We start from the raw sequence: 23,022 nt of genomic DNA on the forward strand, positions 1-23,022 counted from the left end.
GGTTGGATGTAGCCTGTGGGGCCATCCTGGAAAATTTAAGGAACCAGCCCACGTCGCTTCAGCCCAGTCTACCCAATGTGAAGAGGAAACCTTGGGCCAGCATGGCTTTGGCCCAGTCTACCCAGTGCAAAGAGGAAGCATGCCAGCAATTTGGGGAGTGGTGTCAAGCTGGCCACTCCCACCCAGTCGGCCACGCCCCACCCACCGCCCACCCTGGCCCCCCTAGGTCAACCACAGCCCTGATGCGGCCCTCAATGAAATTGAGTCTGACACCCCTGGAATAGGGCAATCTTCAACTGGTAATGGACTTTTTATTTGGTAATCTGAAGGGTAGGAAATTGCAGTTGACCCGCAGTTTTGTGAGTTGCCCCCTTGGTAGCTGAGTCTTTTATTTATTTTTTTTACAGCTAAGATTTCACTCTCTTTGCACAGGTACCTCTCTGCTCCCGCATGGCCGGAGGAAGAGGGCGTTTGCTGAGGACTCCGTTTCCAAAAGATTGGCCAAACAAAAGGCTGTGGAATCCCAGCGAGAGCGTATGGTGAAAGCTTTGGCCGAGCTGCTTCAGAGGACCAAAGGGACCCCAGCAAGGATAGGCCGGCCAGCAACATCTGGTCCAAAAGCGCTCAGGATGCTTCCTAAGCAGACTCAAGCTGGCCCAGAACCCGCTGAGCCATTAAAATCCACCGCTCCTCCCCTTCTTCCACCAGCACCACCAACAGAGAAGACTCTCAATTCCACTGCCTCACCTAGGCCACGAGGCCGGCCACGTGGCTCCTTCACAAAGAAAACAGTCAGAAGACCTCCTCCCAAGAGCACCAACACTTCATCTTCCATCCCGGAGCCTAACAATAATATGCAGCTGCCCTCATCGTGCGCGGAAGAAATCAGTGAGTCTTCTGAGCCGGCCGAAGCTTTGAAGAAACCACCGCTCATCCTCAAGTTCTTCTCCAAAGCCAGGCGGCATAAATCCGGCCAGTTGGTGGTGACTCACGTCCGGCTAAAGACCCACGGTCACCGAAGGGGCCGGAAAAGGAAGTGGAGCGTGGTGCCGGAGAAAAAGCTCTCCCCGCTTCCTTCGGAGGCCGTGTCTGAATCGGAAGCAGTTTTGTCAGAGCCGGATACCTCTGACCTGGAACCCAAACCAAACGAACCCCCTGCTCCCCATTTGCTATCGGAGAATCCCGCCCCCGACTCCTCATCTCCTCGGCCCAAATCCCCAGTCTCAAAACCAGAGCCACAACTGGAGGCAGTCGCCCAGGAACTGCAGCCAGCCCCGGAGGCCCCTGTCCCAGAACCGGAGACCCCTGTCCCAGAACCAAAGCCTTCCGTACCCGAAGGTGACGTTCTTCCTTCGCCCAACCAGGTATCTTGGAAACAGGAGCCCCAGCAGCCCTCTCCGCAAAGCGATGGAGCTGCCCTCCTTTCCGAGAAGGGGCCTTCTAGGGTTGCCCTTTCTCTAAGGGCACAATGTTTGAAACGGGGTCGTGGGCGGCGCATGGCAACCCAGCCATTGCCAGGCAAGATGAGGGAGGAGGCTGGGGGAACAGCTCAGCAGTCGGGTGTCGCTGGCTCCGAGGAGGTCCCAGCTCTCAAGACCACCTTCCTCAAAAACATCCGTCAGTTCATCATGCCTGTGGTGAGCGCCCGGTCGTCTCGTCTCATTCGGACCCCCCGTCGCTTCATGGATGAGATCCCGCAGAAGGCGACCAAGCTTTTGGAAAGCCCTGTCCCCGATGGAGCTTTAGACAAGCAGGAAGCTTCTTCGTTGCCATTGCAGGCCCCCCCACAGCAGCTGAACCCCTCGGTCCCCAGTTCTCCAGAAAAAGATACCTCTGGGGCCCCTTCCTCCCCATCTTCCCCTAGCATGCTCCACATCACTTCCACAGCACAGGCCCTGCCGGAGAAACGGCGATCCATCCTTCGGGAACCCACATTCCGATGGACCTCACTCAGCCCCACTTTGTCCCCCAAAGATATGGGGAAGGCTCTCTTTCAGGTGCCTAGTGAAGATGCGTCTCTTGTGCCCAGTGCGCCGTCCCCCGTCCCTTCCACCCCAACCAAGCGCACTCCCTTGCTACGGGCCCCCCAGTTTACACCTAGCGAGGCGCACCTTAAGATCTACGAGTCCCTCTCGGTGTCTCCCGAAGAGTCTGACTTGGTGCCGGCTTCCCCCGAGGTCAGAAGGGACCCCCCAGTGCCGCTGCAAGAAGCTACCTTGCTCTCCAATGAGCCCGTGGTGACCCGCAGTGGCAAAAAACTGGTGGGAAGGACCAACCACCTTGCTTTGCCCCTCTTCACAGAGGTTCCCAAACCCCTGGAAGCTCAGAGCAAAGAGCTCATCACCATGGAGGATGTCAATTCTCCCGGCGTGGTTCATAAGCTGGCCATCCGGAGAGTCGTACCTCCCTCTGCCCAAGTGGAAGAGCAAAAAGAGAAAGCAGCGGACAGTTCGGAGAGCGAAGCAGAGCCAGTGAGCCTGTCTTTGGAGGAAGCGAAACCCCCCGTGCAGCAGCCCAAGCCCATCGTCACGTCACTCTCCAGCATGGATAAAGTTTACAGCCTGCTGACTCGCGCCAAGGTGCAGCTGTACAAGATTGACCAACAGAAGCAATTCAAATTCATCCCGGTAAGAGACACCCACCCACCAGGTTGGACGATGTAGGTTTTGGAATCGTAGCCAGGGTAGGCCACGTCCGTAAGGGGTCGGGATGACAGGTGCAAGAAGTCAGGATCCAGGATAGAGGTCAAAAAGTCCCTGACTTACGACCACAATTGAGCCCCAAATCTCTCTTGCTAAGCGAGGTATTCGTTAAGTGAGTTCTGCCCCCCCCCCTTTTAAGCCTTATTTGCAGTTGTTAAGTCAGTCACTGCAGTTGTTAACTTAGTGACACAGTTGTTCGGGGAATCTGGCTTCCCCATTGATTTTGCTTGACAAAAGGTCGCAAAAGGGGATCACGAGACCCCGGGACACCGCAACCATGATAAATATGAGTCAGTTGCCAAGCATGTGAATTTTGATCATGTGTCCATGGGGATGCTGCAATAGGCATAAGTTGAAAAACAGTCATAAGTCACTTTTTTCAGTGCCGTTGTAACTTTGGTCACTAAAAGAAACCGTTGTAAGTTGAGGACTACCTGTACAAGTTTATTTCATGCTACCTTTGCACAAGAATCTAAACTACTAACGATCCAGGCACATTGGCACCAAATAAAGAGTCAACGGACTTGAAGTGGGGCTGGACTTAAGAGTCCTAAGTGGGCGTAGAGACTCCAGACTGATGATGCATTTGACCCCGCTCTCAGGCTCAGCCTAGTTGTTTCCCCAGGGGATAGGGAGTTGTGGTTTTCAGGTTTTTGGGGTTGTGACCCAGGCCCCAGTAAGTAGTAGGAAACTCAGCCAGTGTAAAAACAAACAATTATTCGAAGAGCTGAGAATTACTTCATTCTCAGCGTAGTTCGACTAAATTAAAGCAAATTCCTCCCAATACAACTTCCTCAGTCCTGTCACCAACCTTGGTCCAGTTAGGCAAACTGCCAAAGGCCTTTCTTGGCAAAAGTTCAGAAGACACCGATACAAAATAAATGCAAGAAGACGAAGCTATCAACGTTGTTTTCTGGCAAAGCCCAAATGCCGGTCCTTTAAGCGTTATGGGAAGGGCAAATCATCTCTTGGCCCTACTTCCGAGTTGTCCTCTCTGCTTGAGCTGCTCTTGCCTTCTGGCAGCTCTTCTCATGCGTGCATTAGGAACAGGCTCCTCCTGTTCCTCTGCCTCACTACTGTCAGTCTCTGGAGGCTCTGGAGTCCGCACATCACTCCCCGATGGCCCTGGCCCCACCTCAGTCTCCGACGCAGAGCCCTCATCTGGGCCTTCCCCAGCCTCCAGGACTGGCTCACGCTCTTCCTCAGTCTCATCGCTGTCTGACTCCATTGCCAGCTCCGCAGGCTGCTGGCAAACCACAACAATTGGTGTTGTTTGAGCATAGCACACAGTTCCATTTTGATACCGAACAGATGAATTACTCTTATGAATGCACCCCAGGTTAGAAGTCTTGATATTTGCATCCTCTGTTTTGGAGAATTATCAAGGGAACATATTGCAGATCTAGCACTCAAAATGGTATAAAAGTGGCGTAGAATCCGACGAATTGGGTTTATTGTCCTATCTTTATTTAAGTTCTGCCCCTAGGAAAGAAATCAAAAGGTTCTGAGATATTCTGAGCAGTAAATGAGAAGAACGGGGATTGGGAAAAGCTACCACCTATGGTTCAAAGGTGATAGCTACTTTGAGGCTGGGTTTATATTTTGCTCTAAACCAGGGGTGTCCAACCCTGGTAACTTTAAGACTTGTGGACTTCAAATCCCAGAATTCCCCAGCCAGCCTAAGAACATGGCTGACTAACTTGAAGTCCACAAGTCTTAAAGTTGCCAATGTTGGACACCCCTGCTCTACATCAGTGGTGGGTTGCTACTGTTCACCCCGGATTGGGCAAACCGGTAGTGGCAGGAGGCTCTGACCCAGATGTGTCTGTGCATGCGCAGAACTGTCAAGCGTGTGCACATCCACGAGCGAACTGGTGGCGGGATTTGAAACCCACTACTGCTCTGCACTGTAGTAGCTTGCCTTTATCAAACATGCTAAATGTGACCAATGCCAAAGCTAGTGGTTGCATACACACAAGTATGCCATGTATGACGACTGTCAATCTTTTTTTAGTGGGTTTTTGTGATACCGTTTTTTTGTGACATAGCCTGAACTCTGGCCATTTGGTAAGCTTATGGTTCAATGTGTTTTGAAAATCCTGCAATTGGTTTCCTACAGTTACCAGGTTGAGTGTGCTATGTGAACACATGACGGGAGACATGTTTTGTTTGGTTTTGGCTTGACATGTTGTGTGAATACAGTCCATCTGTTGTTTATTCAGTTAGCTCACAGTGATGCATCGGATGATTTAGCGTGATTTGAGCGTGCCCTTGGGACTCTGAGCGCCTGGCCATAGCTGTGCGCACCATGCTGTGTTTCATGGGAAATGATTGGTGCCGCTGTATTGAGAGATTTCTGGGATGAAAGCTGCCATTGTGTTGGAAAATGGGCAGAATTGTTTGGGGAATTAAGTATCAAAGGGGAGGGCGTCCCAAATCATGAGGGGTTATAATGCTTGCATCCTTTTCTCCTAGGGGTGTCAAAGTATCAAGGCCGAGGCCTTTGAGACTCCAAAAATCCCAGTTGAGCAAGAGACGACCGAAGACCTCAACACGACCGAAGACAAAAAAGAGGTTAGAAAACAGGTAATCAACTTGCAGCCATGTGGCCATATTCCAAACACAAAAGCATGGGAAATCTGGGCACTGTGCTTGATAACCTAGTTATCGTGGCTCACGTCACAGTTTGTGGCTTAATACTATGCGTGAGCTCAGCCACTCACAGGCCTGTCAGTGCGACATGGCTCAGCACGATGCATGGACCACGGCCAAACCGTCGAACAGTTTTGAAGAACCAGCTCTGCTGCTTGTCACTCGCGATAATGGGTCTTCTTCCTGCACGTTCTTGACAGGGCCAGGAGTCCCCCGTGCAGGGCCCACGGATCAAGCACGTTTGTCGGCATGCCTCAGTGGCCTTAGGGCAGTCTCGTGCGATGGTGCCAGAGGATGTGCCACGCCTCAGTGCCCTGCCTTTGCGGGAGAGGGAAGAGATTGCTGGCTCGCCCACCATAGAGGGTGAGTATTTGTGGAAGAGATTGGCTAACAACTCTACTTGTGCCTTCTGGACTCGCTTTGACTCGTTGGGTAAACCTGTTTCTTGGGTAAATTGTCTTACCTTAATATGTAATGCCTGCTAATGACATCATGAGGCAAAGCTTTTATTTAACCTTGGGTGGAATAAACATAGAAAAAGACTGGGACACCTACATAAGCTTTATTTAGACTGGATATATTTGTTTGCTTGTTTGTTTGTCCGGAGGAGGAGGAGGAGGAGAAGAATCCTGGTTTAGTTTGAGTGAGATGGGGGTGGCAACAAGGGAGGAAGGAGCAATATCGAAATACATACCGTATTTTTTGGGATATAAGACACACCTTTCCCCCCCCCCCAAAAAGGGTGAAAATCTGGGTACATCTTATACTCCGAATGTAGCCCCACCCAGCTTCTCAAACGGAGGTTTTAGAGGCTGAAAGAAGCTTCAGAAAAGAAGCTCCCAAACAGAGCTTCAGAGGCTTTTTTTTCTGAAGTTCTGTTTTGGAGGCTTTCAGAGGCAGGAAAAAAAAAAGCAAAAAAAAAAAAAAAGCAAGGCACAGAGCTCACAATCAAGAAACCTGTTGCTAAAATTCACCTCTGGGAACAACTGATTGGCAATCCACCTGCCAATCAGCTTTTTTCTTCTTTTCCTCCCCAAAAACTAAGGTGCGTCTTATACTCTGAAAAATACGGTAGCTTTGGATTTCCCCCATATGCTTACAAATCAGTGTGATGATCCCTGCAGGTAAAGGTAATGCTGATCATGTTCCCGTGGCAGTTTGGTTGACTTCTTAGCAACTCCCTTTTGAAGATTGAAGCCTGTGCATGACAGTTTTTTTTTTTGTTGAAAGTGCAGTTTGAGCCTGCATTAGGAACACCTTGCAAGCATAGCTGAACCATTTATTTATTTATTTATTTGAAAAAGCCTTAAGTCTTATGGTCTTGACTCTTAGACCAGGCTAGTTTCCTGTTATATAGAGTTCAGAATTGGGGTGGGTGGGTGAGAATCTGAATGTGTGTTGCTGTGGTTTATACATGCTTCAAAGAATTTGCTTAAGCTGCATCGTCCCTGCACCTGAACCTGCAATTTCTACACTTTTGCTTTACAAGCAAAACCCTATAATACGTAATTGCAAAAAGTCCTTTTAGAGGTGTCTTATCATTCGAGTTGGACTGAAGCTTCTTCAGCCTGTTCCATCCACCCGTTCCATCGGGGCACTGTTTCCTTTAAGAAATCAGACTTTTGCTACTCCCAAGATAAGATAGAAATAACAGAAGTAGAAAGTTTTGTCTAACTCAGGGACTCCCAAATTCCTCAGTTCATTAACCCCTTCATGAAGTGTCAGATTGTTCGACTCCCAAACACTTATTATATGAAAATAAATTCAACAGATACAAGTTTGCATTTATACATAAATTTATATATAAATACAATTTATATATAAATACAGTAAATACAACACTGCTAGTACTACTACTGGTAATAAGGACTATTCAAGACCAGTCTTGCTGGCAGCTGACTGTGCATCTGTGTGTAATATCTCTCACTGCTGGCTACAAGACTACTGTGTTTCCCCGAAAATACAATCTACTCAAAAAATAAGTCCTAGCTTGATTTTTACACGTGCGCCCAATATAAGCCCTCCTCCCAAAATAAGCCCTAATTAAAAGCCCGCCCACTCCAGGGTGCATGGGTAAGGATTAAGCTAAGGTAGGGATGGGTGGGTGGGAGTGGACCTGCCTTACTACTTACCTTTGGACAGTTGCAGCCAGCAAGGCTTTCCTAAAGGCTTCTGTAGCCGATAACAGAGCTTCAGATCGATTTGGAGCTCTGTTACTGGCTACAGAGGCCTTCAGGAAAGCCTTGCCAGCCAAAGAAGTTTCTGAAGGCCTCCGACAGTGAAAAGGAGGCCGGGGGCAAGGCGCGCAAGGGAAGTGAGTCAGTGGATGACATTCCCCCCCCCCCTTAAAATAAGACCTGGTGCCTTTTTTGGTAGCAATATGTGTGTGTGTGTGTGTGTGTGTGTGTGTGTGTGTGTGTGTGTGTGTGTGTATATATATATATATATATATACACACACACACACACACACACACACACATACACACACACATATATATATACATACCATATTTTTTGGAGTATAAGACACACCTATTTCCCCCCAAAAAAGAGGGTGAAAATCTGGGAACGTAGCCCGACCTAGCTTCTCAAAGGGAGGTTTCAGGGGCTGAAAGAAGCTTCAGAAAAAAAGCCTCAAACAGAGCTTCAGAAAAGAAGCCCCCAAACAGAGCTTCAGAAAAGAAGCCCCCAAACAGAGCTTCAGAAAAGAAGCCCCCAAACAGAGCTTCAGAAAAGAAGCCCCCAAACAGAGCTTCAGAAAAGAAGCTCCCAAACAGAGCTTCAGAGGCTTTTTTTCTGAAGTTCTGTTTTGGAGGCTTTCAGAGGCAGAAAAAAGTTTTTTCTGAAATGGAGTTTCAGAGGCAGAAAAAAAAGCAAGGCACAGAGCTCACAACCAAGGAACCTGTTGTTAAATTTACCTCCCGGATATTCCGGGAGGCCAATCCACCTACCATTCAGTTTTTTTCTCATTTTCCTCCCCAAAAACTAAGGTGTGTTTTATGCTCCAAAAAATACGATATATATAAGACAGGGACTTATTTTTGGGGAAACACGGTAGTGTGGAGATCTACAGAGACCCCAGAAGATTAATTGACCCCAATTGGCCTTCCATCATTTATCAGCTACCTCTTCACCCCCGGCCATTTATCAACCCCTTGGGTGGTCCCATTGACCCTTGGAGCCCAATCCTGAACACCTTGGGGAGCCCTGATCTAACCTATCAAGTCAGAATCGTACATCAGCTAATAATCATGGGTTCATTTTAGCTGCAGTCTGGGATGAAGTTCAAAGAGGCTTAGGGGATTAGAGATTGCAGCTTTGGGCTTCCAGTCAGGTTAATGTTTGGACTGTTCCACAGAGACCTCGTCAGCGTCTGAGAACGAGTGTGGCCAGCAGAAACAAGTGAAGCCGGATTCCGCCGTCAAGGCTACGCCGCCCCCTGTGCGCCGCCACGTCTCTCACCATCACGGCAAAAAGAACCGAATGACTCGCTGTGGGAAGTGCAAAGGATGCCTGAGGCTCCAGGACTGCGGCGAATGCATCAACTGCCTAGACAAACCAAAATTTGGCGGGCCAAACACTAAGAAGCAATGCTGCGTGTGAGTGTGTCTGAGAAGTCCCCAACTCCAGCTCCTTCCGGGCTTGCTGAGCATTAGAAAGCAGGGCTTCAGGGTTTTATCCATAGCCGAGAAGAAAGGCTAAAATCTGTAGCTACTTGCTGGGCTTCTTCGGAGGAGAATCATAAGTCAGGGAGCCAGCAGATAGGGGACCACAGGCATTGACATAGTGACATCTTTGCTTATTGGCTTGATTTATATCCCGCTTTTCCTCTAAAAGCTCGAAGCGGCTTATATAGTCCTCGTGCTATCAGTTTAATCCCAGCATGGACTGAGTGATGGCGACGGGCCAGAGTCACTCAGTGACCTTCCATTTTTATTATGAGATTCCCTTAACAGAGTTAATACCTAAATCAAGGGTGTCTAACCTTGGCAGCTTTAAGACTTGTGAACTTCAACTCCCAGAATTCTGCTGGCTGGGGAATTCTGGGAGCTGAAGTCCACAGGTCTTAATGTTGCCAAGGTTGGATTCCCCTGCCATAAACCTTACGGTATATTACACTTACACATTCTGAGACCCAGGTTTAAATGTCTTTTAAAGGTGCACCTAAGGTTGAGTCAGAATACTGAAATATAAGCATAGCGTGTTATAGTCTCTATATATCTGTATCACAATTAATGTGCAAGTTAAATACAGGTGGTCCTCAACTTACAACCACAATTGAGCCGAAAATGTATGTTGCTAAGTGAGAAATTTTTAAAGTTAATTTGCCCCATTTTAAGACTTTTCTCACCACATTTGTTAAGTGAATCACTGCAGTTCTTAAATTAGTAACACGGTTGTTAGGTGAACCTGGTTTCCCCATAGACTTTGCTTGTTAGAAAATCGCATAAAAGGGGTCACATAACTCCAGGACACTGCAACCATCATAAATGTGAGTCAGTTGTCAAGCATCCGAATGTAAATCACGTGACTGTGGGGATGCTGCAACGGTCGTGTGAAAAATGGTCACAAGTCAATTTTTTTTCCGTGCCGTTGTAACTTTGAATGGTCACTAAATGAACTGTTGTAAGACGAGGACTATCTGTAAATGCAAATTTTACCATGCCACACAGATTGTGATAAAGACCCCAAACTCTTATCAGGTTGAGTTGGCTAAGTGGTGGGATTCAGCCGGTTTGAGAGAACCGGTTGTTAACTTGCTAGCTGGCCCCACCCCTCCCCTTCCAGGAGTCCTCACGTGCCCCGTTTTGGCTCCCCAGATAAGTGCAGGGAGGCCTACTAGGCACAAAATGGGGCCTAGGGGGGTGCAGCCCTCCCCGAGCCCATTTTTGCTCCCAGGAGGCTGCAGGGAGGCCTACTAGGCCCAAAATGGGACACCGCCCCCCACCCCCCGGCAGCTCTTTTTTGCTCTCGGGGGTACAGGAGGCCAAGTGCTGCCTGTCACACACACCTGGCCATGCCCACATAGCCGGTCATTAGGGCAGAGAACCAGTTGTTAAATTATTTGAATCCCAGCACTGGGATAACCCCTTTCCTTTTGTTATCTTGCATTTTTTCCACTCTCATAATTTGGCTCTAAGTAGGTAGTGTGTCACTTTTGAGTGCTCTGAAGCTGAACAGATGCCACCCTACCAGCATCTAACTCACTGCTGGAATTCCTTTCTCTCTTTCCAGGACTGTCTTACAATTTTCTACAACTGGATATTGCCTGCTTTGAGTCTTTGGACTCTAAAGCTAGTTATTATTAATATTTGCGATAGGGCAGGAAGGAGAAGGTGATTAGGCAAACTCGGTAGCCTTGTTTTCTTTTTCTAGTCTCAGGAGACTAGTCCTGATGATATTATCTAGTTGGATAATGAAATGTCTACAAGAAAACAACCAAGCTCAGAGAGCACCAAGGACCCCTTTGTTTTCTTATACGCACTCACACAGTCCTTAGAATATAGAAATATCCTGTTTTGGGGCATGATCTTCCTGGAACAGAGAAACAAAAAGATTTCAATGAAAATGGCAGAAGTGTAGGATGGAGAAAATAATCCCTGAAGAAAACTCTTGGAATTCTATAGAACTAGAACCACTCTTTTTCAATTTAGGTAACTTTAAGATGTATGGACTTCTACTCCCAGAATTCTTCAGTCTACTTGCTGTCTTAAGGAATTCTGGGAGCTGAAGCCAACACATCTTACAGTGGCCAAGGCTGAAAACACTACAATAGAACCTCAAGTCTTCTCCCTCATGGGACAATACATACTTGTCAAGGAGGATGAAAATTCTTTTTCTTTTTCATAGGTGTGAGGGGGGAAATAGAAATTTACAAATTGTGCAGGCAGGACATTGCATTTCCCCCAGCAGGTCTTAGAGGTTTCATTTTAAGCATAAGACATCCTTCCTCCAACCTGGTCCTGCCAAGAGGTTGATTTTCAACTTGTACATCCAGCCAGCCAGTGGGAGGATTCAGATACCCAATACATTTGGAAAGCTTCATGTGTCCAATGTCAGGGTTCTGACGGATGTCCTAATTAAATCATGAGCGTTGAGCCAAGTTTCAAAAGAAATCCAGTTATTTATTAAGAGCTTCATGTTGGCATGTTCCAAGTAAAGCCAACTCTGACCCCATGTAATTGACGACGCAGACTTGACCCTGTTTTCCCCCCCCCTCCCCTCAGGGTGTGTCATCAGTCATATTCGCCAACGGAGCAATTTCACAGGTTGTAGAGATCACTCCCCTCCAGCTGTTGTGGGTAACCCTGGGAGACAGCCTTGAGAGAGAGATGTCTGGAATGTGCTTTTTTTTTTGGCTGCCGTGCTGCTTTGCCATTTTCCCATTCCCGCTTGCCTATGGCAACTCGAGAGCAGGCCAGGGATGCTCTATGAGTTGATATCCAAATTATTGTGTGATACATGTGGATTTCCTAATTTTAATAGGAGTCATTGTTTTCCTGTCTTGGGACACATGTCTCTCTTGCTTCTAGCAGAGTGATGCGATAGAAAGGCCAATTTCCTTCTTAATTTCTCCAATGAGCCCACCTTGTCCTCAGGAAGGCCTAGGGCTCTGCTGCTGGCTTTGCTTGATGCTTGTGTCTAGCCTATTACAGAATAACAGAGTTGGAAGGGACCTTGGAGGTCTTCTAGTCCAACTTCCTGCAGGAGACCCTATATCATTCCAGACAAGTTGGCTGTTCTTAAAAGGCTTATAAAAAACCTCTGGTCTGTATGACTTACGTTTCAATGGCTGCAAAATGTGAATTCAGTTAGGGTGAGAAAAAAAAGGGGCTTCAGGCATCATGAGGCACTCAGAGCCCACCTACTCCACCTGCCTTTTAAAAACATCTTTTAAAATAATTACAAAATATCAGATTCTGGCATATTTTCCGGAACGATCCTGGTTCCCCACAAAAGGCTTACTGTGGCACTAGAGAATTCAACATTTAAACAATTGGTATTTCAACTTAATGTGGTAGCCATCTTACCCTTTGAGCCGCAGTGGCGTAGTGGTCGGAGTGCAATACTGCAGGCAACTTCTACCGGCTGCAGGCAAATTGCAGGCAGCCGGCAGCCTGCAATTTGGCAGTTTGAATCTCAACAGGCTCAGGGTTGACTCAGCCTTCCATCCTTCCGAGGTGGGTAAAATGAGGACCCAGATTGTTGGGGGCAAAAGGCTGACTCTGTAAACCGCTTACAGAGGGCTGTAAAGCACTGTAAAGCGGTATATAAGTCTAAGTGCTATTTCTATTGCTGTTGTGCTCTCCTAAAGTCCAGGTGTGTCCCCCCCTCCCAAGCTTGAGTCTTCCTGGCTTATTGCTAAATCCCTGGGCTGAAGAGTCTGTTGGAGGTAGCTTTGCTTTTTTCCTCTACTCTGACAATGTATGTCTGGCTGACAGGTATCGGAAGTGCGACAAGATTGAAGCACGGCGCGTGGAACGGCTGTCTAAGAAAGGTAACAGTTGAGTGGTTGAACATGGCTGGACTAATGTGCTCCTGTGAGTTGGTTGCGTGATCATGTGTGGTCTCTTCTCTGTGTGTGTCTTTGGTTTTCCTGTTAGATATTATATGACCTTCTAGTCGGGGGACTTTTTTTTTTTTGTTGAATATTTGTATACCTTTGTATCACCATACTAGCTAAAAGTCCAGCCCATACCAAAGGGCTGGAATTCTGCACTGAATGTCCAAACTTGGATGGCGAGCACTGATTTCTACATTATACCGGAATGAATAATAACGTTTGACGCTTCACATCCCAAGTGCCTGTGTTTAGACAGGCTTTTTAATGTTCTCGTAGTTTATGCCTTTGAAAAGTTTTGTATAAGTCCAAAGCTAATGTTTCTACTGTCTTTAATTGTAGCTTTTTTGCAACTGTGTGTTTTTTGATACACTTTCATTGTGACATCGATTCGGCGTTGTTTGTTTTATCTACCTTCCTGTTAAACCAAACGGGGCGTAAATGTTTGTGGAAAGGCGGGGTGGGGCTGACCAATGGAAATGACCATTGCTAATGACTCACTTTGTATATTGGCCGGGTTTCTATTTTACAACTCTGTGCAGATTGAACATATTAAATTGTAACACGGCACGATTTTGTGAAGAAGTTGAAATGTGGTATGTAAATCGTCAGGGATGGGGAAGAAGCATTAAGGCCTATGAGGCGAATAAAGGAAGGGTCCAAGTGTGGGGAGGGAGCATGTAGTATTCCTGGGAAGAAATGGTACCTCCCTTAAGAAAAGGTCATTTCCTTGACCACAGAATCCTTTCCTTTGGGGGCTTTGGGAGGTAACACACTCCTCTCTATGGTAACGTTTCTGTGCTGCAGTACCCTACATATTTGTTGAAAAGACATGCTTGTTGTAGAACAGGGGTCTCCAACCTTGGCAACTTTAAGCCTGGAGGACTTCAACTCCCAGAATTCTGGGAGTTGAAGTCCTCCAGGCTTAAAGTTGCCAAGGTTGGAGACCCCTGTTGTAGAATATTATCAACAAGCCCCCAAAGGTGACTAACCTGCTCTAAGGCTGAGAGCTTTCAAGGTGTTTTGTACCGGTCACAGGAGAGGGGAAACCAATATGAAAACCAACCAAAAAGTTGGCAGAGAAGGAACTCGGAATCATGTCCTCTCCTGCCAGCTCAGTCAATCAGTCACCTTGGAGGACCAAGGCAGTTATTAAATATCAAGGTCATCAAGTGAAGGTGAGCTCCCGAGGATCTGTGTACAGAATTCGTGTCCTTAAACCAAATCATGCATTATGTGGCTTGATGATAAACCTACAGAAAACATCAGATGTCCCACTCAGGAGGATCCAAAGTCATCTTCTGCAACCCCCCCCACCCCCCAAGGATGCTGCTATTGAACAATGCCTGCTCACTCACACTCCCCCTGTCCCGTTCATGTTTCTTGGAGCAAAGTCTGTTTCACGAAGGGTAGTTTCCAGAGAATCTTTTAATAAATAAATTTCTAATGCAGTTTGCTTCAAGAATATTGAGGTGGGGGAGGGGGCAGAAGGCCTACAGAGTTAGGACGATTTAATATTGGGCTGCTATACTTCTTCGTGCAGTTAGGCCTCAACACTTTAGAAACAACTCGTTACTATTGGGACTCGGCCTTTAATTTTGCTTTTTATTTCTCAATGAACATTGCAGTCGGTTTAGCTTTGTAGGCTGTCCAGATCCAAAGATCTGAGGCCAGAGAGCTGACCTGTTCTTGGCTCAAAGGTGTTTTTTTCCAAGTGGCAACTGAACTTCCTTTGTTTTTCCTTCGAAAGCGTTTCGCTTCTCATCCAAGAAGCTTCTTCAGTTCTGAACTGAGGAAGCTTCTTGGATGAGAAGCGAAACGCCTTCGAGGAAAAACAAAGTCCAGTTGCCACTTGAAAAAAGCACCTTTGGGACAGTCATGACCTGGATGACTAAGAATCTCCATAGACGTAGACCTATTCTTAGATTTGCTTTCTGGGGGGGAAAAAAAACGTGCTTGATTGCACACAAGCTTTATATTAAAATAAAATAAATTCCAAAGACCTGCTCTACCTCCACAATCACAGTTGATCTTTTAACCAAGGAAGCGGTTTCATATCAGGTCAGACTTTTTGACCATCATGTCTTTGGGCTGTCAGCAGCTCTCCAAAGGCCGGCCTACTCTTTCCCCTCTCCTGCTATTTCCCTCTAGAGCTGCCAAAAATTAAATTAGGAACTTTCTACAAAGCGTGAGCTCCTTTATCACTGAGCAGCTGCCCACTTTTGGGTGGATGCTAACTGGTCCAGTGACCTGGTTGAACGTATTCCCGGCTCTGTATCTTGTTTCTTCTTAATGTGTATTGTCTGTAGCCATGACACTGAATTTGTGCTTGTTTCCCCCTAGAATGTGCTGTTCCTCTCACTCCCCTTGTTTCATGTTGTGACAAATACACCTAATCCCTGAATCATGAACCTGTTTGCAATTTGAAATGCTGTTCCATCTCGTTGACAATCTTGGGCAGGCTATCTTTCACGAACTCCACAAACCCTGAAATTTGGTGCTCCAAGGTTTCCCATCTGGTCCTCCTTCCAAATGCTAACCAGGGTTGGTCCCGCTTAGCTTAAGGAAGATGGCTCCATCACACAACCTCCAGGCCATGTCTTTGATCCTGGGGACATATGCTCCTTACTGTTTCTCTCTGGAGATGCGTATTTGGTTTCACCGAAATAAAGCCATTAAAAGGGGATGCAAATTAAAGAGATACCAAGTTTAGGTAATTGTCCCCTGCCCCAAATCTATTTAAAACAGGCCCTTTGGCCTCAGATTTTTTTTCCTCTTAGCACCATTTCTCCAGTCACCTGTGTCCCCAAAACCAAAGAAAGACAATACTCATCTTGGTCTTTTGTTTCCTCAAGCGAGAAATTCCAAAACCAAAAATATTTAACAACACCCACCCCCCCAGCTGTTCTTCTGCTGCCCTTCCAATGGGAATGTGGAAATCTGATCTGCTCCAATTTTTAAGTTTTTAATTATTGGTGAGGATATAAGCACTTCTGTGATAATTGCCAAACATTGCAGATTTTTCTACCGCTGACGTTAGCCATGCATTCACCTTGACCCCTCTTGTCCTTCAGAGTTCAGTTTTTGTAGGATCCTGTCATATGGAAACACTCACCCTCTTAAAATGACTATTAAAATGCTATCTAACCTTTATATCCTGCTTTCCAGTGTTCTAATTGCTCTTAAGATGCCTCACGCTCTAAACTAATCCTTAAAAACGGCCTCGGGAAATGGGGCATGTGGTGCTCTCTGTCCTGCACATGGGGTTGCTGAGGCTCGCAGCGGGGAAACTTCCCTAAAGTCATCTTGAAAGTAAGACCATCCTGAGTCATAGCTTAGAATAGGCGGCCTAAATATAAGAGCTCCGTTTAAACCCAAGTCCCTTGATTTGGGGTGGATGTGAAAGGAAAAAAAAGTCACACCAATTGGTGGGCTGAATTGGTCCCTTAGTCCTAATATTCCCACTTCCTGTTATCCACTGCAGTTTTCCCCTAACCTGTGGCCTCCTCAGATGTCTCTGTCCTGGCTTTCATCACAGTTGAACAGGCTTGGGACCTGCAGAGGTTGATATGTTGATTACTGGAACGAAGCGCATGGGAGTGGCTTAGTTCTATGAACATGCGTGAAGTCCGAGTTTACCGCACACCTTTGACCTTCACACCAAATTAACCAATTTCCTTAGCTCATACAATACAGTTGAAGCCTATGCTAAGGAGAAATGGAGCTAGGTTTGCACCAAATGCTAACCAGCAACAAGAACAAGAACAACAACAACAACAACAAAAAGTACCAAATGGGAAAACTAAATAAACTTTGCTTACTGGGCCACTGAAACTGCTAACTGGCCTGAATAAGCAGGTTGTTCAGACGCAGGTTGCCTCTGAGCCCAGGAATTTGGGACGGCTGTCAAACCAAGCTCACACCACTCTTTGCTCTCACAATAAAACATCTGGAAGGTTAGAAGCGACCAAAGTTTTTGCGATGCAGTTCTTGGAAACAATATAAGTAGGAAACCTTTGCTGTTCAACGAGCAGATTCCTAGCCCTCCTGCTTATCCCTAATTAATGCTGTAACCCAGCCTAGCTGAAATTACCCATGCTTGCTGCTTGCTTATATACGTCTTCCTTCTCCCTCTGTTGTTTCCCCCTGGTGCTTAAGTTTAGATGCTTCTCAGCCTTGGCAGCTTGAAAGGTTTGTGGACTTCAACTCCCAGAATTCTCAGAACCCTGGGAGTTGAAGTCCACACAACCAGGCTGAGAATCCTAGCTTAAAACTTCGACCATCTGTAAGTACCGCTTTAAATGCTCTTTGGAAGGAGTAGTCTCAGGCAGCAATTTACCTCACTCTCTCTGCTCCCTTCCCACCCACCCACTTTTCGATGCTCTGGTTGGGGAATTCTGGGAATTACAGCCTTAAGTATCTCTGGAGGCGCCCCCCCCCCAAGGTGGAAAAAGGCCCTCGTTAGGTGGAGGGGAATGCTGTAGGTGATGGGTGGAGCCCTGGATACCATAGATAATGCTGGGGGTGGAGGTCCTGTCTTTTTTTGTTTTTTTGGGATTATGGGGAGGAAATGGGCAGGTACTAGGAAGGGGTTGGGCTGGGGAGGCCATTGTGATCTGAGGGCGCCTGACCAGAGGAGAGCCTGCATGCCTATGAGAATGCCCTCCCTCGCTGGGCAGACTGAAGAAAGGCTGAAGGTGGGGAGGTGGCACAAGGAGGGGGGGGTTACTTGTTCTGCTCTTGGGGAGGGGAGAGGAGGGGGGGGAAGGAATTGGAGCCCAGATTCCCGACTTACTTCTTCTGCTCAGTTTTGAAGGGTGGCTTTGGGAGAAATGCTACAGAAGGCGCAGCCTCATTTTGGGGAATTGCTTTGGAGCTGCTGAATCTTTTTTTCTTTTCTTCCTGCCTTACCTCCTCACTTGCTGCTTCATCCTTTTTTCAGCTCCCACAAAGGGAGCAAGAGGCAGGAAGCTTTGGTCTTCCTCCCATCCAACCCCCCCCTCCCTTCCTTCGAGTTTCCAATTCATTTGTTCTTCTGGACCAATTAATTAACAATGGGAGAAGCACACACACTCAAAAAACCTCTTAATGGTACCTTCAAGGGGGAGGGGAGGGGTTGGGATCAGAGCCTTCACTTCGCTTCATCTGCATATGAGAAAGTAGACAATGAACTGCTAGAAAAGAAGAATCTTTGCTCCTTGGGTTTGCTGTAACAAAGGAGAACTACAATCCAGTGCAGGTTTTATTTTTTTACCTCTTGAGTAAAATCCTAGTGCCTGACTGAAGTTGGATCTACATAGGAGCTGAGAGCCTTGAGCCAAGGTCCTTAGTGTGATAGTGTGATAGGAACAATGACCTAGGTAGAAATGGCCTCTGAAACCGCATCTATTTTTTTCTTCTTCTTCTTATCTCTCTGCTCCTGGCTGTAGAATGCTTAAATCTCTTTTGTATTGGAAATGAGAAAGAGGAGGAACCAGCCTTTTAGATAGGAAGACTAAGGGAAGGGGGGGGGGCTTAAACAACCTTTCCACCAGGGATGGGTACTGATTGTAAACCTAGATTGCTGACAGGAGGGAGGGGGAGATTAAAGCATTGCCACCATAGATGGAAGATGAGCTGTAGCTAAGGTAAGTGAGCTCATGAAGACTTGGTGATGGGGAGGAGAGACCCTTAGATGGGTCAGCGGCTAAGCAAAGAGGCACAGTTGACACAAGATGTGTTGGGTTGAGGCTTCTTCCACAAGGCAGGTCGGAGTCTCTCACCAGTATTAAATCTGGGCTGCTAACACCCGAATGCCCTTCTGGTCGCAGCAAAGAGATACAGAAATATTCTTTTGGCAACTCAAGATCTCTTCTTGGTCCTTGTCAGTCCTCCAGCGCTGAGCAGTAGGTTGAGCTGACAGTGGATGCTGCTGGTAGAACCTGACTGAGCAGGGGAAGCTTTTGAATTTTGGGTCTGGTCAGACGTTCAGAGCGTGTTGGGATTGCAGTCAACTGCACTAAGTAACATGCCTAATAAGTTCAAGGGTTTGCATTCATTTTTTCTCTCTCCCACACCCCCACCCCTCATTATGCATTTGTAACAAGTCTTGGGGAAGAGTGCAACGGGGGCTGGGGGAAAGGGGAGGAAGTGGTCCTTCGGCCCAGCGTCCATTTGCCGCTAGAGTTGGGCTGCCGGGCTCCGCTCACCCATGCCTTTGTCTTCAGGCCGTACAGTAGTGAAGCCCATCGTCCCCTGGGATTCAGAGGATTCTCAAGAGGAGTTTCCAGCCCCCTGGGAAGTCATGCTGGGGGCCACAGAGACTGCTGAGCAAGACTCTCTGTTGCAGCGTAAGTCAGCCCGGCGCTGCGTCAAACAGAGGCCTTCATATGACATCTTTGAATCCTCTGACTCAGACACAGAGCCAGCTTCTGGCTCAGCCACTCATCGCCGGAAATCTTCCCGAGACTCAGGTGAGCTGTGATTTTCGGGTTGCTTGGTCCATGATTTCCCCACACAGAGATTATTATTATTATTATTTTTATTTTTATTTTTTTTTACATTTATATCCCGCCCTTTTCCGAAGACTCAGGGCGGCTTACAGTGTATAAGGCAATAGTCTCATTCTATTTGTATATTTACAAAGTCAACTTATTGCCCCCCCAACAATCTGGGTCGTCATTTTACCTACCTTATAAAGGATGGAAGGCTGAGTCAACCTTGGGCCGGGCTTGAACCTGCAGTAATTGCAGGCTATTGTGTTCTAATAACAGGCTCCTAACAGCCTGAGCTATCCACGGCCCTTATTATTATTGTTTCGATTTCTATACCGCCCTTCTCCCAAAGGACTCAGGGCGGTTTACAGTCAAAGTAAAATCAATTAATACAAAGGAAAAGGAAAATTGTGCTACCTGCCCTGCCTGTCCGTAGCCATCCACGCCAGTTGCACAAAGCAATAAGCTCTCGCATTTACTGTATCTGAAGCTGTGGCTGTGGTTATTGGTGTGCCCATCATGGTCACAATTTTCTTTTTAAGAGGAAACGCTTGATGGGATGACCAAAAACATACACACGGGACCTGAGAGGTGGTCTCATTTTGGTGTGATGTGACTTTACAGCAAGCCAGAAATCTTCGATGCTCAATGATAGATAGTCCAGTAGATTCAGATTTATTGTTGACCCGTAGCTTCTCTGAGGTAAAAGCTAGTGGATTTGCCATGCTTTGTACTTTCAGGGTGAAGGGTAAAGTAGCTTCTCTATCCTGTTTGAGTCTGATGCAAAGGAAATATGCTTTAAGATTCTTGTGTGTTTCCAGATTTGCTTCCCTTGGACTCCGAGGAGCAAAGTCGGCCCCGTAAAAGTTCTTTGCAGCCTGTGGTGCAGCTGAAAGCCAGGAAGAAACCAGAGAAGGTGAGCCATGAAGAAAAGGTGAGAGAGGCAAAGATGCACATCTGGGCAAGGTTTTATTGTTGTTTGTATTGTAACTCAGGAAGGTGCACAGGGCCCATCAGGGACTTCAAGGGATCCACTGTGTGTTTGTGTTCTTTAAGTGGGATATGAGCCAAACAGCAAGTTCACCAAGATTCGTTTCCCTTATGGCAAAATATGCCAACTTTTCCTTCATCCTTCCTTACCCTTCCCTATATCCGTTTACCTCTTCTCTCATCATAATCTAATACCAGCATTGTGCATCCCACAGGCAACCACAGTAAACGTCTCGGAATGTTCTGTTAATCGGCCGTTATCTTTCCTTCCTTTCTCTGTCCTTCGCAGGACATCCCTCCTTCTGCCTCACTCCCCTCCATCTCCAACGGCTGGAATGGGAAACAGAAATCCACAGATGGAGTCCACCGTCTCAGGGTTGATTTCAAGGTGAGGCAGGAACATCTGTCTCCCAGACACCCGATTGAAAGAATGCCATAGGCAGCGAAGTCACATTGGCAATTGCTAGACTCCAAAGCGTATTCCCTGGTGGAGCAGATCTCAGCTGGCACCTGTTCCTAAATCTGTTATTTACAGCTTTATGCCTATGAAACCCAAGTGGCTCTATAGATGTTATTGAACCAGACCCGAACAATTTTGGTCTTGGCTACTGCAGAATGCTATGCACAGGACTACCCTAAGAGATTGTTCTGCGGTTTCAGCAGGCACAAGGTTTGGATGCTGATCTATGTACCAGTGCACAGTTTTGTAAGCTTGTTTGTCCAACATTGAAGGATATGTGATGGTTCGTGCTTGTTTTTATGACTCGGTATAAGATGTTCATTTTAGTTTCAATTTTTTGAATAGATTCTGATCTCTCAATCTAAGTTCCTAATTAGTTTTGTTAAGTGCACAAGAGGATTTTTCTTGTGTCATTCCCAAAGTGCAGTACAATTCATGCTGATTGGTCCCCTCTCTCCTCCCCCCACTCTTTCTCCCTCCCTCCTTCAAAGTTGCGAATGCTCCAACACTGGAAGTTTTTAAGAAGATGTTGGATAACCATTTGTCTGAAGTGGTGTAGGGTTTCCTGCCTAAGTAGGGGGTTGGTCCCTTCCAAGGTCCCTTCCAATTCTGTTATTCTATTCTATTCCTTCCCTCCTTCCTTCTCTCCTTCTCTCCCTCCCACACTTCTTCCTTCCTTCCTTCCTTCCTTCCTTCCTTCCTTCCTTCCTTCCTTCCTTCCTTCCTTCCTTCCTTCCTTCCTTCCTAATTTCTTTCTTTCTTAATTTCTTTCTTTCTCCTCTTCTTCCGTCTGTCTGTCTCTCTCTCTCTCTGTCTCTCTGTCATTGTCACCAGAAGTTATACCTTACCTAGTACAAAGTTACCTTTGTAAATTTTATAAAGTTTCAGTTGATCACACTAAATCACACCGATTTAGTGTGTGTGGCTCTGTAGGTTTTAGAGCAAGTTTCCCCCACTTGTGTGCCCTACAGGAAGACTGTGACTTGGAGAACGTCTGGCTGATGGGCGGTCTCAGTATCCTCACTTCAGTACCAGTCACCACGCAAGTGGTATGCCTGCTCTGCGCAAGCAAAGGTTTCCATCAGGTGGGTCCAAGGGAAAAGGAGCTGAGAAGTACCGAAAGGCGGGGGCGTGAGTTCCCTTAGGCAGGAATTTGAGGAAAGGGTTTACTTCCCATTTGGACTCAATAAGGTGGAAGTTGCATAGCGGGGTCCTTTTACCCTCAGAATTGGGTGGGATTTGGGGATTTGCAAAGGACTCCTGTTGCCTGTTTTCATGGAGGTAGGATGGCTAAAATGACTGCTGCCTGTTCTTCAGCTTGTGTACTGCCAGGTATGTTGTGATCCTTTCCACGTCTTCTGCCTGGAGGAAGATGAACAACCGCTGCCTGAGCAGGAGGACAGCTGGTGTTGTCGCCGTTGCAAGTTCTGTTATGTCTGTGACCGCAAAAACAAAGCATCCAAGGTAAGGAAGTTTGTGTGTGTGTGTGTTTGTGTGTGTGTGTAGGGAATATCTTGGCCTGTATGCCCCTTCTGCTTACAGGAAAATAGCAGTCCATCATTGCATCACCCAACAGCTCTGTGTAAGTGTGGCAGGAGTCGGCATTCTGGAAACAGCAGTGCCCTTCGCTTTTTTTCGAGGAGGAGGATTTGAAGGGTTAGGAAAGTGACGTTAAATCAGTTGCTCCTTGGTCTTCGTCTCCAGTTTCAGGATTATGGGGAGAGAGTTTATGGGGCATTTTCCCCTTCTTTAAGCCCAGACTCGGGAAATGTAAGCAAAAAAAGGGACATTTAGCAATAGCAGAAGCAACAGTAACCCAAGGTTTCAGGAACACAGTAATCCCATTGGCTCCTTTGGCTTCCTCTTTTGTGCCCATCACCCTTCCTTCCTTTTTCACGAGCTCTCTCTCTCTCTCTCTCTCTCTCTCTCTCTCTCTCTCTCTCTCTCTCTCTCTCTCTCTCTCTTCGTTTTCTAGAGCCATATGGGTACTCGGGCATCAGCCTATTATTTTCTTAACTCTTGATTTCCTTAACATAAGTAGTCCATCTCCCAAATGGCCTCACTGGTTCCCTTTGAGCTGACTTGAATCTTAATTTTGTCTCCCTGGTGCTTTTTTTTTCAGACTATAAGATGCCCCCCCCCCCAAAAGAAGAGGGTGAAAATCTGGGTGCATCTTATACTC

General features: G+C 46.9%; 1 protein-coding gene across 3 annotated transcripts in view; it reads left to right on the forward strand.

Annotated features, from left to right (window-relative positions):
* The window catches only part of KMT2B (lysine methyltransferase 2B), a 73,733-nt gene that overhangs the window by 12,905 nt on the left and 37,806 nt on the right, over positions 1-23,022 (forward strand). For 2 of the 3 annotated variants that reach the window (XM_058195369.1, XM_058195371.1), the window contains exons 3-12: positions 433-2,627; positions 5,178-5,288; positions 5,555-5,717; positions 8,715-8,955; positions 12,799-12,854; positions 19,124-19,369; positions 20,212-20,324; positions 20,670-20,768; positions 21,812-21,925; positions 22,158-22,304. In XM_058195369.1, coding sequence (XP_058051352.1) covers positions 433-2,627; positions 5,178-5,288; positions 5,555-5,717; positions 8,715-8,955; positions 12,799-12,854; positions 19,124-19,369; positions 20,212-20,324; positions 20,670-20,768; positions 21,812-21,925; positions 22,158-22,304 — 3,485 coding nt within the window. The remainder of the gene's footprint in view (positions 1-432; positions 2,628-5,177; positions 5,289-5,554; positions 5,718-8,714; positions 8,956-12,798; positions 12,855-19,123; positions 19,370-20,211; positions 20,325-20,669; positions 20,769-21,811; positions 21,926-22,157; positions 22,305-23,022) is intronic. The other variant, XM_058195370.1, reaches the window with a different exon arrangement.

This window comes from Ahaetulla prasina, chromosome 10, assembly GCF_028640845.1.
Source record: "Ahaetulla prasina isolate Xishuangbanna chromosome 10, ASM2864084v1, whole genome shotgun sequence".
Lineage (NCBI taxonomy): Eukaryota > Metazoa > Chordata > Lepidosauria > Squamata > Colubridae > Ahaetulla > Ahaetulla prasina.